Genomic DNA, 15,056 nt, shown 5'->3' on the forward strand with positions numbered 1-15,056 from the left:
CTTTTCATTCTTGCAGATATAGACAGCTCTATTATCTGCAGTTCTGGGTTATCCAGTCTTGCACTGTGATTTGCTTTTACAGCATTGGCAGTGAGTTTGGGATCATTGTCATACTCATAAACAACACTTTGGCCACCTAGATGCTTTTCAGATGGCATTGTATGATAGATAAAAAAAATCTGACTGCTCTTGGCTGTAGATACTCACTGTTGTACCTCTCTCCTGACCTCCTCCATACATACTGACGACAATTTGAACCAAAAATCCCACGTTAATTCACAACTGATTTCAATCCAGTTCTTGTGTAATCTGGAATACCTCAGCCTTAAGATACCTTAAGAATCTTGTTTTGACTGCTATACACTTCACTGAGATCATTTCTGATGAGTTACCATTGAACAACAGGTCAACTGTTTCAGGTCAGATAGATCTTTTTAGATGAAGATGACTTTCAGACACTGCTTATCTGCTGTGGGGGTTTTAGGCATGCTACTTGAAAATAGTCAGGTACAACTGGACTGAAAATGAGTGAAAAGGCAGCCAGTGTCAAAATAAAGACCTTCAGAAAGCCTGGAGAACTAATGCTCAAGAACACTTTAAAAATGACAAGGAAGTTTGGCTACTTGGAAATAAAATATATACAGATATTAGGGTTGGCACAAGATCTTTGCACAGTACCTCAAATGGTACAAAAACAGGAAAACTTATGATCTCTATTTGTTTCACACAATCAATACAAGGACTTTACTGAGAATAGCCCGCAAGCTTCTGGCACTGAGCAAACTGAAGCTAAATAATGTTTCTGCTGAAGAATCGTTGTTTTGTGATCCTTTTCTGTGAGAAAGGAGCCATCGTGTTCACATGTGTCTAATCATCCGTGACTAGCGTCTCTTCCACAGAAGCGTTTACGTATACCATGAGTCATACCATCAGTGCCACTCTGTTTTTCACTTCAGTATTTCTGTTTCTGTTAATAATTCTATTTCACTATTTTATAGAAATAAGATTGCATGTGTTGTTACTTTTTCTAAAAGAAAAATCTCTGGTGGAGACTGAATGTGTTTTGTAACGTCTATAAGCAATCTGTGGTTCCACCCAAGAGTCCATTTGACTTCAAAATATTTCACAATAGGCCACATAAGCAGAAAAACAAAACTCCACCTCAGGGATCTACAACAGAGACAGCTGCGTCCATAATTTGTTGGACAAACGTTTTTGTAGTTTCGCCTCTGGGGCGAGTTGAGACCAGTTAGGTTTGCCTGAAAAGATCAGATATGATGATGGGGAACAAGACTCTGTGTGCCTGCAATGCATTCATTTTCAAAATATATTTCAGTCCATAGGTTTTTGGATAAACATAGTTTTGGTTGTTTTGTCTCAGCTCAACAACACCACGATGAAAAAAAACAACTTCAACATATCTAACCAAATTAAAAAAACACTGTCAAAGAGGAGGGCATATCACTGTCAAAGTATAACCAGGCTTTCTGATACAAACATTTGGATTAGCAGAAAACAGTGAAATCATGCACAAATGCTTTTTCTACCATAATAGCCCCATGAGTGGGAGGCTCAGAAAAACTGCCCTGGGGACCCTCAAGAGGGAAATCCAGCCATGATGATGACTGTGGATGAGTGAACAGTGAACTAAGTAATTCACAACATGTAAAAGTCTGAACAAAAAGTGCAGTAGTACTATCAGAAAAAGTACACTTTAAAATCTGATTGTGTGATATAACAAATTAAGAACTAGTGATTATATGTACATGCAGACATTTAATGATAGCTGCAATAGTTGATAGTTTTGTGTATTCATTGGTTTGAATGTTTTTACATTTTTCAGTTTGGTTTCAATTAGTTTACAAATACAACACATTTAAAGGTTGTTGAATTTTTAATAAAATCAATATAATATTTACATTTGATACTGATTTTAACTGGTAAGTCACACAATAGTTGTCCTGGGTTTAGTTGTGTATTATGTAAGGTGTCAGTCTCTGTCTAACAGAATCAAAACCTCCTATGTATGTGTGCCACAGGATCCCAGACAGAATCAGTGTCTTTCTTCTGGCCGAGTTCAAATAAAAAACGCCACATAAGCCCTGTGTCACGAAAATGGACACCAGGTATGAAATACAACAGCAAACACCCAACCCTCCACCTCCTCCTCCTGTTCCTGCTGGACCATCCGCCTCCCCTCAGCTAGCAGCAATGAATCATACTGGAGAATCTTTCCTGGGATCAGCTCCATCTCTGTTTCAGGAGCAAGCTCCATTGATGGTCACTCCCATTATCCCGGTGGAAGCTCACCTCCTCACTCAGCCAGGAACTGATGGCCAGGTGAGACAGCCAGAGGTGGTGGCAGGTGTTTACTGATAAAGGTGCTTAAAACTGTCAGATACTTCAGGTCAGATGAAAGAAAAATTGTTTTTCTGCTGCCACCTTCCTTGTATTTTACCTTTGTATAACTGTGGTGTGAAGCTTTGCTGATCAGTAAACTTAATCACTGCCTGTAATTATAATTCCAAAAATAAGTGAGGAGCGCAAAGTGAAGCTATGTATAAATGTAGTTTTATGCACATGTTCTCCTCCCACTGATCACTTTGTGTTGTTCATGCAATCTTCTTTGAATCTGGTGAAGATTAAATTACCAAAGTTTGAATTTGTCCACACGTACATGTTTCTGTGGCGCTTATCATTATTAGCCTCTGAAGTGCTGGACTAAGTGTCAGTATCGTGGGGTTTTAACCTTCTCCCTCCCTCCACAGAAGCTACTGTATCAGTGGCCTGTAAATGTGATCCCCAAAGCACCACCAGACACTGTTCTTGCTCCTCCACCCACCAGGTCCACTCCAAGGTAAGTTTGCTGTGCTGCTTTTTCTCACCGTCCTGCAGGTTTCTCACAGTGTTGACATGTGCTCTTACTCTGTGTTTTATCCCTGTAGAAAACGACCGCGTCAATCCCATCAGGATGACGGACGCCCTTCTATTAAGAAGCCACCAAATGCCTTCATGGTCTATCTGAAAGAGCAGAGGCCAAAGGTGGTGGCTGAATTGAACATGAGTGGGAGTGCAGCTGTGAATGCAGTTGCGGGAGCGAGAGTAAGTGTGTAACTAACTCTACATACATTTATGGATCTGTTCGTGTTTTGTGCTCGTGTTTATGCATGTGTACCAGCTGTCCTGTAGTAATGTGTAGTAACAGTGTAGCTGTGCATTTGTATATGCTGACAGTGTGTTCCTGTGCTCTTCTGTCCACAGTGGAAGTTGCTCTCAAAAGATGAGCAGGCGAAATATTTCGATCGGGCGGAGACAGAAAGATGGCGTCACACAAACGAGCATCCACAGCGGTCCACCAAAGACAACTACGTATGTCCAAAGTGCCAGCATTCATACATGTGCCTGTGACTGCACTGAATGATGAAACATTCACATCGGAGAGTTTGTATCAGCTCGTGAAAATTCTAATGTGTTTGTTTTTAGGGCAAAAAGAGGAAGAGAGTCAGAAATCGGAGCTGTACCACCGGTGAGAGACTATTTCTGGGAATCATGGCGTTTCCTTCGATACATCCGACCTATCCTTCAAATTCGGGGAAATGAAGGAGCGTTTGTCGGCCGCATTTGGAGCAGCCTTCGAATTGGGACAGCCTTCAGCACCTGGCTGTGACATAATCGGCCTTCAATTGCAGCCTTCGAAGGTAGTAGCCCCTGAATTGGGGCATAGTTAAAGATAGCCTTCCTGAAAAAATTCATTAGTGTGTTTAACAAAGGCTTGAACTTGTGACACAGCATCACATAAACTCATCACCTTTTGTCAAAGTAACAGTTGCTGACTGGCTAAGGAAGCAGGCAGGGAGAAGAATCTGTAGAGAGGAAGGGATCACAGCTGGTGAGTTTCTATTGTCGCACAAAAGGACATTTTATTGACACCTGTTCTTTGCGGTTAACCAACATCCAGCAGTCATAGTAGGGATAACGGCAGGCAAAATTAATCAAGCATCCCTACATAGACTTCTGCTCAGCGCTAAATTCACCTCTCAGATAGTTTCCCATTCACTTCGAGCACTCATAGATTCCAAAGACAAACACATTTTGGGGCTCAAACCAAAGCCATCAAGCTCAATATTCCTTTGGGGGAGCTGCCAGAAACACTTCACTTATCCACATTAGTATCTACATTCCAGATATCACCCATCCTACAGAAGTGGTAGCTCTCATTATCAGCCAACCACTCCAAACATATTAAGATGCATCTCTTTGAAGCCCCTGGTATTAGGACACCCTTCATTAAGCAACCACAATCCTCACGTGGAACAAAAGCTCTTCTTCTGGTTCAAGCAACGATTGCTGTGACTATTTAAGTCACAGCAATCGTTGTCAGTCCTGCGTGCTGCACAACAACATTCAATATTTAGTATTTACTGTTAGCTAGATTAATGCGATGGTGCTGTGTTTATTATGTCGCCCTCGTTTTTGCTTTTTCTCTCAACAGGTGATCTGGGAGATTTGTTTCCTTTTTAAGTGTCCTTTCTCACTGTCCCCCTTCATCTTTCTTTCTCTCTTTCCTATCCCCCAGCCATGTCTGTAACAACTGAAAATAAAATGAAATAAATAATAACAACAAAGGTTGATCAAATGGACCAAAAAAGCAAGGCCGTGATGATCCACTTGGCAAAGTAAATCCGTTGGGCATCTTTGTTGGCTTTCAGACATCAGTTCTAACAGCTACAACAACAACAGACAGGTCCCTTTGCTGTTGCATTGATATTTCGAGGTTTGAACAACATTACTGTTAAAAATAAATACCCATTACATCTGTTTTTCTCTGTTTGTTTTTTTGTTTTTGTTTTTTTTTTTTTTTAAGTGGATTTATGCAATACTTGTAATCTTGTTCATATCAGTCAAGGAGATGGATAGAAAACAACATTCAAAACCCAACTTGCTCATTTTGAATACTTAGTAATGCCATTCTGACGCACCAACAACTCTGATATTGGTAAATGACATCATCTGAGACTTTCTGAACTAGTTTGTGTTTACCTTTCTTGAAAAGATCTGGATCTTTTCCAGGAACCTCTCTGAGAGTCAGTCTGTCATTCGTCAGGTTTTCCATCACTTACTGGAGAACAAATTGTATGTGAAAAGTGAGAAGTTTAAATTTTAATCCTTACTCTATCTTGTCCCTTGGCTGTGTCGTCAAATGATCAAATTAGCACAGACCCCAGCCAGAGTCCAGGGAGTTATGGACTTGCCCTGAACCAGCTACCAGAAAACATTTTCAGTGTTTCCTTGGCCTTGCCAAGTTCTACCGTAAGCTCATCCGTAAACACAATAAGATTGTACTGCCACTAATGTCAGGGCTCAGTTGCCAGCAATGAGAAAACGGACTTGGCAGAGAAACTGTGGCTCAAGAGTTGGCTGACTGGGGCACTGAAACAGAGCGAAAAGAGAGTCAAGGTGGTTCTGAGAAGTGCGAGCAAAGTCCAGGTGAAATGTCTAAAGTCTTACCTATTTGCAGGTAGAGTGAGCTGGAGGGGAAGGTCTTGGTTGGAGTGGTTGTGGTCTTGGTGGGTCCAGTGAGGATTGATCCTGAGGTTCCAAGCAGTGAAAGGGGGGCAGGCAGGTGTGGATGGATATCATTCAGTGAGATATTACTGGCTTTGATGGAGCAGAAGTGACCAGCATCCAGGTTGGAGAAATTATGGTAAGATGGAGAGAGTATGTCCATAAACTGACAGAGAAGACAAGAGAAGGTACTATGGCACTATGATTAACACAGGATACAAGTAGCTGCAAACTAACATAGGTTAGCAGACATTCTGGCAAGGGTTAGTTGTAAGCGCTGGTCTTAAGTACTGCCGGTCTAATCAGCTCCAGCTGGAAGCCCTGGGAGGAGTGATGATGACCCAGAGGAGCAGCGCCAGGCACTACGGAAAAACACTAACTCACCCAGACCAAGCAGGAAACCACTCTCACCTCTCCAAAGTTTCCAATCAGCTGGCATGAATCTGCTCAGAAGGCTTTCAAGAGACTTAAGGAACTGTTTTATCACATCTGTGTGTGTGTAATAAATCTGCAAGCGTAGGAGATATTAATGGTTGAAAAGTCTTGACGTCTTGCTCAAATCACTGAATTTACACACAAGTCATCAGTTTCACATCACTCAGCTTTTAAATTGGCTGTTTCTTTACACCCGACTTTTGCAATACTTCTCCCACAGCAGATCTGTGCAGCAGTTTGTACTTGTGTGGAGAGAGTAGTCTATAATTGAGAGCTCATTAACCCAAGTCAGACTCAATGCTCAGCAAGTACCACCAGGTGTCTTACTCTTAATGGAGTATTATCCTAGTATATTATTATTTTATATAAGTAAATGAATTCTCCCGTCACTACTGACAGAGAAAAAAGACTGTGGCAGAAAGGCATCCCACCTTATTAACTGTGACTAGGCTTGGGAGACAGAGCTATTCATACATGGTTAGTCTGCTTACTCACATTTCATAAATGCTTTAGTGTGATAAAACTTACATCGACCATATTTTTCTATTCTATAAAAATTCACGAATGCAGATGCAAAATTACAAAAACAAACACACACAAAAAGTATAACTGTCCAAAAACTTATGGGCCTGCCTGTAGCTCCAAAATGAGTGCATTTCAGGCAGACGGAGGCTCGCTCCTCTCCTCATATCCAATCTTTTCAATGAAGCCTGCAGTGCAGGGGGAGTCCGACTGGTCTCAACTGGTCCCACTAATGCCGCTGCATTCATTCAGCACCCGTGTGGACATGAATGTTGATATTATAATTTCCTCTTCTCTACAGATACTTATTCCTGAGTCAAGGAGTAGCACCTAAATCTTGCCAAACACAGATATAGATCAAATCAAGTACACTTGTTTTCTCAACAATAAACGCAATATCAGTATTGGAGTGAAGCAGATCCAAATGTCTGGGTTTTACTTAAAAAATGGATAAGAAGGAGAATAAAGCACCATCCTTTATCATTTTAATTTTATTCATGGAGTGATTACTTTGTGTAATTTAGCTACAGAATTTGTAATGTATCCATATTTATTGTGCAGTCTGTTTCAGTGTTTACATTTCTTTAATTATAAAAACATGAAGAGGAAAAATTCATTAATTTTCATTAATTTCTTATTATATATACGTGTGTGTGTGTGTGTGTGTGTATAAATTTCTCAATTTATTTTTGATCGCATCTTAAAATTGTATTATTATTAGTAGCAGTAGTAGTAGAGGTATCTCATTAAGTTGGAGGAACCTCTCTAGTTTCCCCGCACGACGTCCGGATTTAATTTGAAGACGGACCACTTCCGGTCCAGCTGTCAACAGACCCCGCAGCACACGTGTTTCCACAGTTAAAATGGTGAGTATGTTGAACTGTGGGGTTTTCTGTTTGTGTAGCGTTAATAAAAGGCCTCTAAATGATCGGAGCTCGTCGTGTTTTTTAGCCGAAGATTCAGAGGGGAAAACCTGCGGAGAAAGTGGTTCATCCGTACAGCCGGAAGGCAGCTTATATGGCCCGAGAGGAGTGCAGACTTAGGAGGAAAGAGAGGTTTGTAGATGGCCGCAGAGATCAGCTCACCTTAACGAATCAATAGCATGTTGTTAGCCTCACATTTGAGCATTGTGTTAAACTCTTGCCATGTCTCCGCCTCCGCGCTGCGAGTCTGCAGATGCAAATACGAGCGTGGCTCCAGGGACATGTTATTAAATGTAACTTGGGCTGATTGAGACACTTCATCCTGCCTTGACAGTTTTCTTTAACCTCTTGTGTGAAGTAAACAGCGTCTGTGTGATGATTTAAAGGAGGTTTAACTGGTTTCTTTCTGATGCTGCAGGCAAAAGACTGAGAAAGCTACTCGTCTAAGCAACATTGGTGAGAGCAAGCTTTTCGTTCATGTTATTGCAAGAGCAAAAAAGAAAAAGGTGTTTATTGATGTTTTCTTTCCTTTTTTTCTTGTATCTCCAATCACAGGTGAGAAGCTCTTGTGGTTTCAGAGTGAGCTGGATCCAGCTAAGGCGACTTACACAAAAAAAGACGCCTGCGACATCATTGAGAGGTTTGGCTCTGGGCTTATGTTCATTTTGAATTTGGAGTACATTATTTTTCATTTGGAAGTGCACAAACAAAAAGAGAGAGAGAGCCCGTACATGCATTAAACTGTGAGCCCATCAGCCAGTCTGTGAGCTGCCCCAGTCTCTGGTGAGAGTGGTTCATGTTTTCAGGGCTGAGACTTCATCATCCATCAGCTGGCCATTGTTTACAAAACGCTACATGTCATCAGACAGCAGGTGATGATTTCATTTGGGCAAATAGAGCCTAGGGCTGCCACAAACGATTATTTTGATAGTCGACTAGTCACCGATTATTTATGCGATTAGTCGACTAATCAGATCATCATCCATTGGACGTAAAACTACAGCTTATTGCACCAGCAGCATCTGCTCTTATATAACTATCACTAGCTTACAGCTTTAAGTGTTTAAGGTATGTGCTAACTAAAAATAAAGACAAGATGATAGTTTATTAAATTTTAATGAAATTTGCAGATTGTCTCGGTGAAGTTTAATAAACTCCTTTCTATCTAAAATATAACAGGACACTGGAGTAAATTCTGGAGCATCTCACACTTCTGATGATCAGCTGTCTGCTTGATGTTTATTCAGCTGTGTAAAAACTATAACTGTAATATCAGCCAAACCGATTTACTCAGGAACAAATAAAATACTAAAAAAAGCCAAACAATAACATTTTTAAGTTATCTCAGTGACTTATATATGTTTAACCTGAGTAGCAAAAGACGGCGGTGGGTTTGAAAACGATTTCGGTGTTCTCACAGGCTCTAGTTAGCCTTGCCCCCGGCTAGCTATCCAGCTATTCGCTAACAGACGTCTCCGAAAACGTCGGCGCGCTTTTGAAAATATGTGGTGTCTTAATAAACTGAGCAGATATTTGAGGTTTACACAGCTACATTCTTGCCTGAAAATATGTTAAACGTTTATTTTGTGACCCAGAAAGAGTAATATTAAAACTAATTAGCTGCCGCCATTGTTGGAAACTGAGCTGGGCTGCGCTATGAATTCTGGGACAGAGCTACTTCTTCTTCGGGGTGTAACGGCAGCTGGCATCCTTGTACATGCAGCGGTGCCATCTTCTGTTTCAGTCCGTTATTACACTCTTAAATCTTACTAATTATTCCTGCGTCTTTTGTGATCTTACAAAGCTTCAAACGACGCGTCGACTATTAAATCAGTCGTCGACAATTTTGATAGTCGACGTAATCGTGGCAGCCCTAATACAGCCCTCGTTTTATTCTCCAGCCTGCATGAACCCAACCCCCTCTACCATGATTGGTCGTTCCACTCCGACTATAAACAGAAACCATCACCTTCAACAATCACAACCAAAAGTTTGAGCCGTGGCGTTAATTTTGTGCAGTTTTTATTCGAATGTATTCCTTTTTATGTGAAACGAAGATACAGATCAATCATATGTGTGTTTTATGAGTTTCAGAGTCTTTTGTGGTCACATAAATAACAGTTTAAGCAAGGAATTTACAGCACTGACTTTTCTTCATAACTTCTGCAGTTCTCTATGGTGTGCTGGATATCCATGTCAGGGGAAAATCCTGATTGTGTTCCCAAGTCGATCAGTTTGTCGCCAATAAAAACATCTTAAAAGACCAGCTTCTTTTATTGCTCCCAAAACAGTTTGGTGACAATCTTTGCATTTTCCAGCACAAAGGAGCACCGTGTCCCGAGGAAAAAATGGTAATTAAGCGGCCTGAAGATCATCAAATTAACTACCTAGATCCTAATGCCACCATAATCTAGTTACAGTCCTTGAACGTGAACAAGCAGAACCCCAGAAACTGTGATGAACCTGGAGCACTGATGAGCCAGGAATGAATCGCAATCAGTCAGGATTTTGCCCGGACACTGATATCCAGCACACCACAAAGAACTGCAGATCTCATGAAGAAGAAGGTTAAATACTGTAAACATTGACTTTATGCATAAATTATATTTTTCCCCCAATGAAAGTGTTTTAAACTCATGAAATACTTGTATATGTATCCTAAAATAAAATGAAGCAACAAAGTGTATGAACAGTAGTATGTTTTCTGTCTTCAGATACCTCCACAGATTTGACTCTGAACTTGAGCAGATTGAACTCATGAATGGGATCAAAGGTCGGCAGGGTCGTCTCCATGGCGCCAGAGAGGCCGTAATCAAACAGACCATCGAGCGAGAGCGGGCACAGTTTGAGGGTGTCGGTTTCGGTGAGTCCTCGTTTTTAAAAAAAAGAAATAAAAAAGAAACGAGTAATTTATAGACACCTCTGGCTGTAAAACTGTCTGATCCTCTGCTGCGGTGTTTCAGAAATCCCCGACATCATCAACGGAAAACATCTGAAGACCTTTAGGTGAGTGGACGAGCTTTAATGAGCTAAACTCAACCTCTTGTTTCTCTTTGTTTGAGAAGATGTTATAATTATTCAGCTTCCATCATTTCACGGATTGGCTGATCAGCTGATAAAAGTGCATACATGGACTCTTAAGTCTGAACTTGAAATGATTCGATTTTGAAGACTGGTCATTAGTATTGTTGCATTTTTAAATTTTGCAGAGAGTGGACTGGGGACCTGAAGAAACTTCCGAATATTAAACTGCGCAAGGTCTCGAACAAAAGTTTAGAGTCAAAGAAGGAAGGAGAGGAGAAACACGAGGGCGAGGAGAATCAGGAGAATGATGATAATGAGGAAGATGGAAGCGATTTGGACAGTGAGCAAATGGATGAGATTTCAGACTCCCACTGAGACTCTTCATGTTGGACCTGCTGGAGTATTAAGACTTTCAGCACACTTAATGTGATGTGTGAGAAAATGCTGCTGCTATTCCTGGACCGTCCACGAGATGGTGCTACAGCCTCAAATAGCAAAGTCAGATTTTTTTTTTCCCAGTCTGAACTCCTGCTAAAAGTTTCTCAGTGACTTCACACCAGCCTTTCAGAGGTTTCTACATTCATCATTTATTGCACAAACAAATATGCGTTTCATGTAACCAGAATGCTCTGTTTTATTTAGAAAATAGCGGTTGCGGTGGGTTTAAGACACAGAGGAAACTGTATTTTCTGTGAGGTGAGAAACCAAATCGAGACTATAAAAGTGGTCATGTGTGAGTAACAGTCGCTTTGAGTAGGCCGACTTTGTGTTGGTTCGAATCAAGAGAAATGCTCATAATCTAATGTAAAAACATGAATGGGGGGAAACCATGAAAGCTCTAGTTACATCGACATATAAATAAAGGTTGTCCAGCTCAGGACCTCCGAAGCTGCAAACGACTGGGCTACTGTAGACTTTCTATTTTAACAAATAATCTGACGATAACTTTCAGACTATTACGTTTTTAGATCTCCGACTGAGCTAAAGGTTCAGTTTACGGTCTGTTTCTCTACTTATAACATCTGACTCTTTGGTGTCTGAAGACCTGATTGTCCAAAAGGAGAGTAAAGGTCTCAGTATGCTTCAGAGCTTGTCACACAGGCCCGATCAGGCAGGTTTAAAACAAACTCAAGCTATTGTATTTTTTTATCCTGCCTCACTCTCACTTTTGACAACTTTTCCAAATTCATTAAAAACTTTTGAGTAGTGTGTCTGCGGGTCATAGATCTGCACTTCATGTAAAGTGATTGGTCCATATGTTTTTTTCAAAAATACGACAGCAGCTCAACTTCTAAATGGAGAAGTCTCAGTGAACACCAGGGGCACAGATGTGTTACAGGTCTCAGAGTCAGCACCGTGGCTGCAGTGACTGAATCTGGAGCGTTTCAGAGTAGCCCTTATCTGCTACAATGTTGCATCTCTGATTCTACAATTCATGCGAGGCTTCAGCTGGGCCAATCGGGACTGTGTAGGCTCTCTTCTGGGACTTCCCAGCTCTCAGCAAGAGCAGCAGCAAGTCCCCCTCACAGAACAGTGGCAGCATCAGTGAAAGCAGGTCAGAGAAGCTGGGTGGTAAAAGCTGAAGCAGCTTATTAATTGTCCCGCCTTGTGGATGTGTGACAGTGTCAGCTGATGTGGGGACTGATTACGAGTCATATGCGTGATTCATTTGAAACATACTGAGACCTTTGATGAGCATCTGCAGAGTGTTCACATCTTTAACTCATATCAGTGCAGGTTGAGAAAGTGCATACTGGGATAAAATAGTGTCGGTAAACCACAAAACACGGTCTTTACGAGCATTCTGTGCCGATGGCTTTGTTTCTGTCCTCTCTCCACACTCTGCCCCTCTTCTTTTCTTCGTGAAGCCCTTCTGACCCCAACTTTTCTGGATCACCGAAGGACTGGATCAGTTCGTTTGTCCAACAGCACCCACTGGAGTTGAGAACAACATTACAACACTGCACAAGTCCAAATCTCACTGTTCTCATTGACATTACCATGAGCAGAGTGGGATTAGGGACTGTTCTCGGAGCAGGAGGAGATAAGTCAAACAGGGTTTTGCGCCGGCGCCACGGCAGCCTCCACTGACGTGTCAGAGTCCATCGGAGCTGCCGGAGCTGGGGCCTGGCTGACTGGCACCTCCACGGTTTCATGCCTGCCATTGGCGATGGTGCTTTGCCGGGCCTGGGGGTTGTGCAGGTCCTTCTCAGGACAGTTCTGCACAGTGATGATGCGATTGAAGGCCTTGAGGCGGCGCCACAGCTGCAGGTAGACTTTACACTGGATGTACATAAAGATGAGGCCACCCGTGAAGCCAATGGCCACCACAATCAGCTTAGTCCAGAAGGGCCACTCCAGCACACCTGAAAGGACACCGACACACACACAGCAGCTGTTAGTGCCCCTCGCAGACGTGTGAGGGGTCAAGATGGTGGCATGTGCAGAGCTGTGCTTACCCTGCGGCGTATAGTACTTCAGAAGAGAAACTCTCCATAATTCGGCTGCAATCAAGAGCGATTTCTCTTTTTAATCTCTGGAGAAAATATTCTATTGTGCAAACACTGTAGAAATACTCTAAATATTAATGCTTATGATTTTATAGGTCATATGTATTTTTCTGCATCTACTCTTACGTCCTACATCGTAAACACAACACGACACACACCACCACTGAACACAACCATGAATGTAGAAGAGCACTGAGGGGTGTTAACTGTGACTTGAAGGATAACTCGTGGATCAGAGGATACTGATCAACAATCGCATCATCTTCACATTCCTGAGAGTGTTCATCTCACAGATTTCAGGTATAAGTAGTGTACCATGCAAATTACTTTTGCATTAGTTTCCAAGTGGTTTTCTCCATCCGGCTGTTTTTAAAAAATTATTATTATTATGTTGTTGAGATTATACTCCGAGGCTGCAGTGGGAACCTTCCTGTCTTTGAAGTATAACATCTGAAACCTTATTGTTGCAGACAGTTGGTCTTTGGGTTTCACTTTCCAATAAATTTGGTAGGTGTTTCTCTTAGAATTACCAAAAAATGTGTCACCTTTGTCAAAATAACTTCCTGTAAACTTGAAAATTGAAACATTTTCAGTAAATGTTAATTTCCCCAGAAACACAAAAATGACACATTAAACTAAAAGCTCTTTTATATTCGTTAACAGTGACTTTCAACTTCATTAGGTACCGCTGCCTTGATTCTTCGTTGCACAGATTCAACAAGGTGCCGGAAACACATTTTGGTCCATATTGACACAACAACATCACACAGTAGCTGCAGATTTGTCAGCTGCACAGTCGTGATGTGAATCTCTCGTTCCACCACATCACAAAGCTGCTCTTTTGGACCGAGGTCTGGTGACTGTGGAGGCCATTTGTGTACAGTTAATACATTGATTTGAATATTGTGTGACATGGTGCGTTATCAGGAGATGTGCATACTGTTCTCATAAGGGGACAAAATCAGTCTGGCCCATCTCCTCTGATCTGTGGCATTAGCAAGGAATTTTGTTCCATAGAACCGCTGCACACTGGTTGTGTGGGAAAATCTTAGTCCATCAACAGTTTCTGAACTACCCAGATGAGCCCATTTGGCACCAACAACCATGACGGCGTCCCGTCACTTAAATGGCCCTACTTCTTCATTCTGATGCTCAGTTTGAACATCAGCAGATGATCTTGACCATATCTAACCAGCCAATGTGATTGGCTGATTAGATATTTCTTTTAATTGGCAGTTGAACACATGTACCTAATAAAGTGGCCTGTGAATATGGCAAGCGCGATGTAGTTACCTGGCCACATACCACAAGTATTGCTAAACATGCTCAGTTCAGCAGCTTCACACATTTATTTTGAGACTTTCAAATGTTATAAACTGTCTGAGAAACTGAAAGTTAACTCTTCAGAGGATGTCTAAAAGCAAAGTCCGTCTTCCACACTAGAGCAGGACGCCTAATGTGTCTAATGTTTAGGGACGACTATCACAGTAAAACACCTAATGTATAATGTACCTAATATACCCAAACAGGCGAAACTTTTTAAAATCACTTAACCAGAGTCAGGCATACCTGCAGGTTAAAGGTACCCTGTGGGGTGCTGTGGGGGCATGTTGGGAGTGGATTATGCACACTGTATTCTTTGACATATTGTACCAGTAGAGTTGAAGCTAATACACTTTGCATGGTTACAATCCTGTATAAATCCATTCCACCCACATCAATACCGGCCATAAGTAACTGACTACACCAGAAAAGAAACATTAAAGAAGTTAAACCTACTCTGTGTGAGTGAGTGGAAACTCCTTTCCACTCACTCATGCCATCTGTATGAATGAATCAATGAAAAGGAAAACAACACCCACACATTAATGCACCCATTTTAGGAGTTCTTACTAATTCTGTGTATTTGTCGGTTATTCTATAAGAGAAGAGGTGAATATGAAATCTGAGGGATTTTATGGCTCATAGGGTGCATTAACAAACGCTACGCACACCCAGAAAAAGAAAGTGAAGTAAGTGGGTGAAAGGTGACATTCAATTATAATTCTCATTTAAAAAAGACAAACTATCAGCAGAC

General features: G+C 41.5%; 2 protein-coding genes and 1 long non-coding RNA gene across 7 annotated transcripts in view; 2 read left to right on the forward strand and 1 right to left on the reverse strand.

The window, feature by feature from the left end:
• The first annotated feature begins 3,048 nt into the window (after positions 1-3,048).
• On the forward strand, positions 3,049-3,669 carry LOC309709047. Its single transcript, XR_014277411.1, has 3 exons — positions 3,049-3,102; positions 3,262-3,369; positions 3,484-3,669. It is a non-coding gene; the product is annotated as an uncharacterized lncRNA (long non-coding RNA).
• A 3,608-nt stretch (positions 3,670-7,277) lies between these two features.
• Positions 7,278-11,365, forward strand: tma16 (translation machinery associated 16 homolog). The gene is made up of 7 exons (XM_082537461.1): positions 7,278-7,388; positions 7,474-7,577; positions 7,864-7,901; positions 8,001-8,085; positions 10,160-10,308; positions 10,409-10,451; positions 10,655-11,365. The coding sequence occupies exons 1-7, from the start codon at positions 7,386-7,388 to the stop codon at positions 10,842-10,844; spliced, it is 612 nt and encodes a 203-aa protein (XP_082393587.1). The 5' UTR covers positions 7,278-7,385; the 3' UTR covers positions 10,845-11,365.
• Positions 11,366-11,822: 457 nt separating this feature from the next.
• Positions 11,823-15,056, reverse strand: part of marchf1 (membrane-associated ring finger (C3HC4) 1) — a 39,222-nt gene continuing 35,988 nt past the window's right edge. For 4 of the 5 annotated variants that reach the window (XM_082537458.1, XM_082537457.1, XM_082537456.1 and 1 more), the window contains 2 exons: positions 12,929-12,973; positions 11,823-12,835 (listed from right to left, as the gene is read on the reverse strand). In XM_082537458.1, the coding sequence (XP_082393584.1) occupies positions 12,519-12,835; positions 12,929-12,973 (362 nt within the window). In that variant the 3' untranslated portion in view covers positions 11,823-12,518. The remainder of the gene's footprint in view (positions 12,836-12,928; positions 12,974-15,056) is intronic. The other variant, XM_082537459.1, reaches the window with a different exon arrangement.

Source organism: Aulonocara stuartgranti, assembly GCF_965226115.1.
Source record: "Aulonocara stuartgranti genome assembly, chromosome: 6".
Lineage (NCBI taxonomy): Eukaryota > Metazoa > Chordata > Actinopteri > Cichliformes > Cichlidae > Aulonocara > Aulonocara stuartgranti.

Coding starts and splice junctions, on each gene's coding strand:
- tma16 (XM_082537461.1), top strand. Junction 8,086..10,159: donor GCCTGCGACATCATTGAGAG/GTTTGGCTCTGG, acceptor TTCTGTCTTCAG/ATACCTCCACAGATTTGACT. Junction 10,309..10,408: donor GTTTGAGGGTGTCGGTTTCG/GTGAGTCCTCGT, acceptor GCGGTGTTTCAG/AAATCCCCGACATCATCAAC.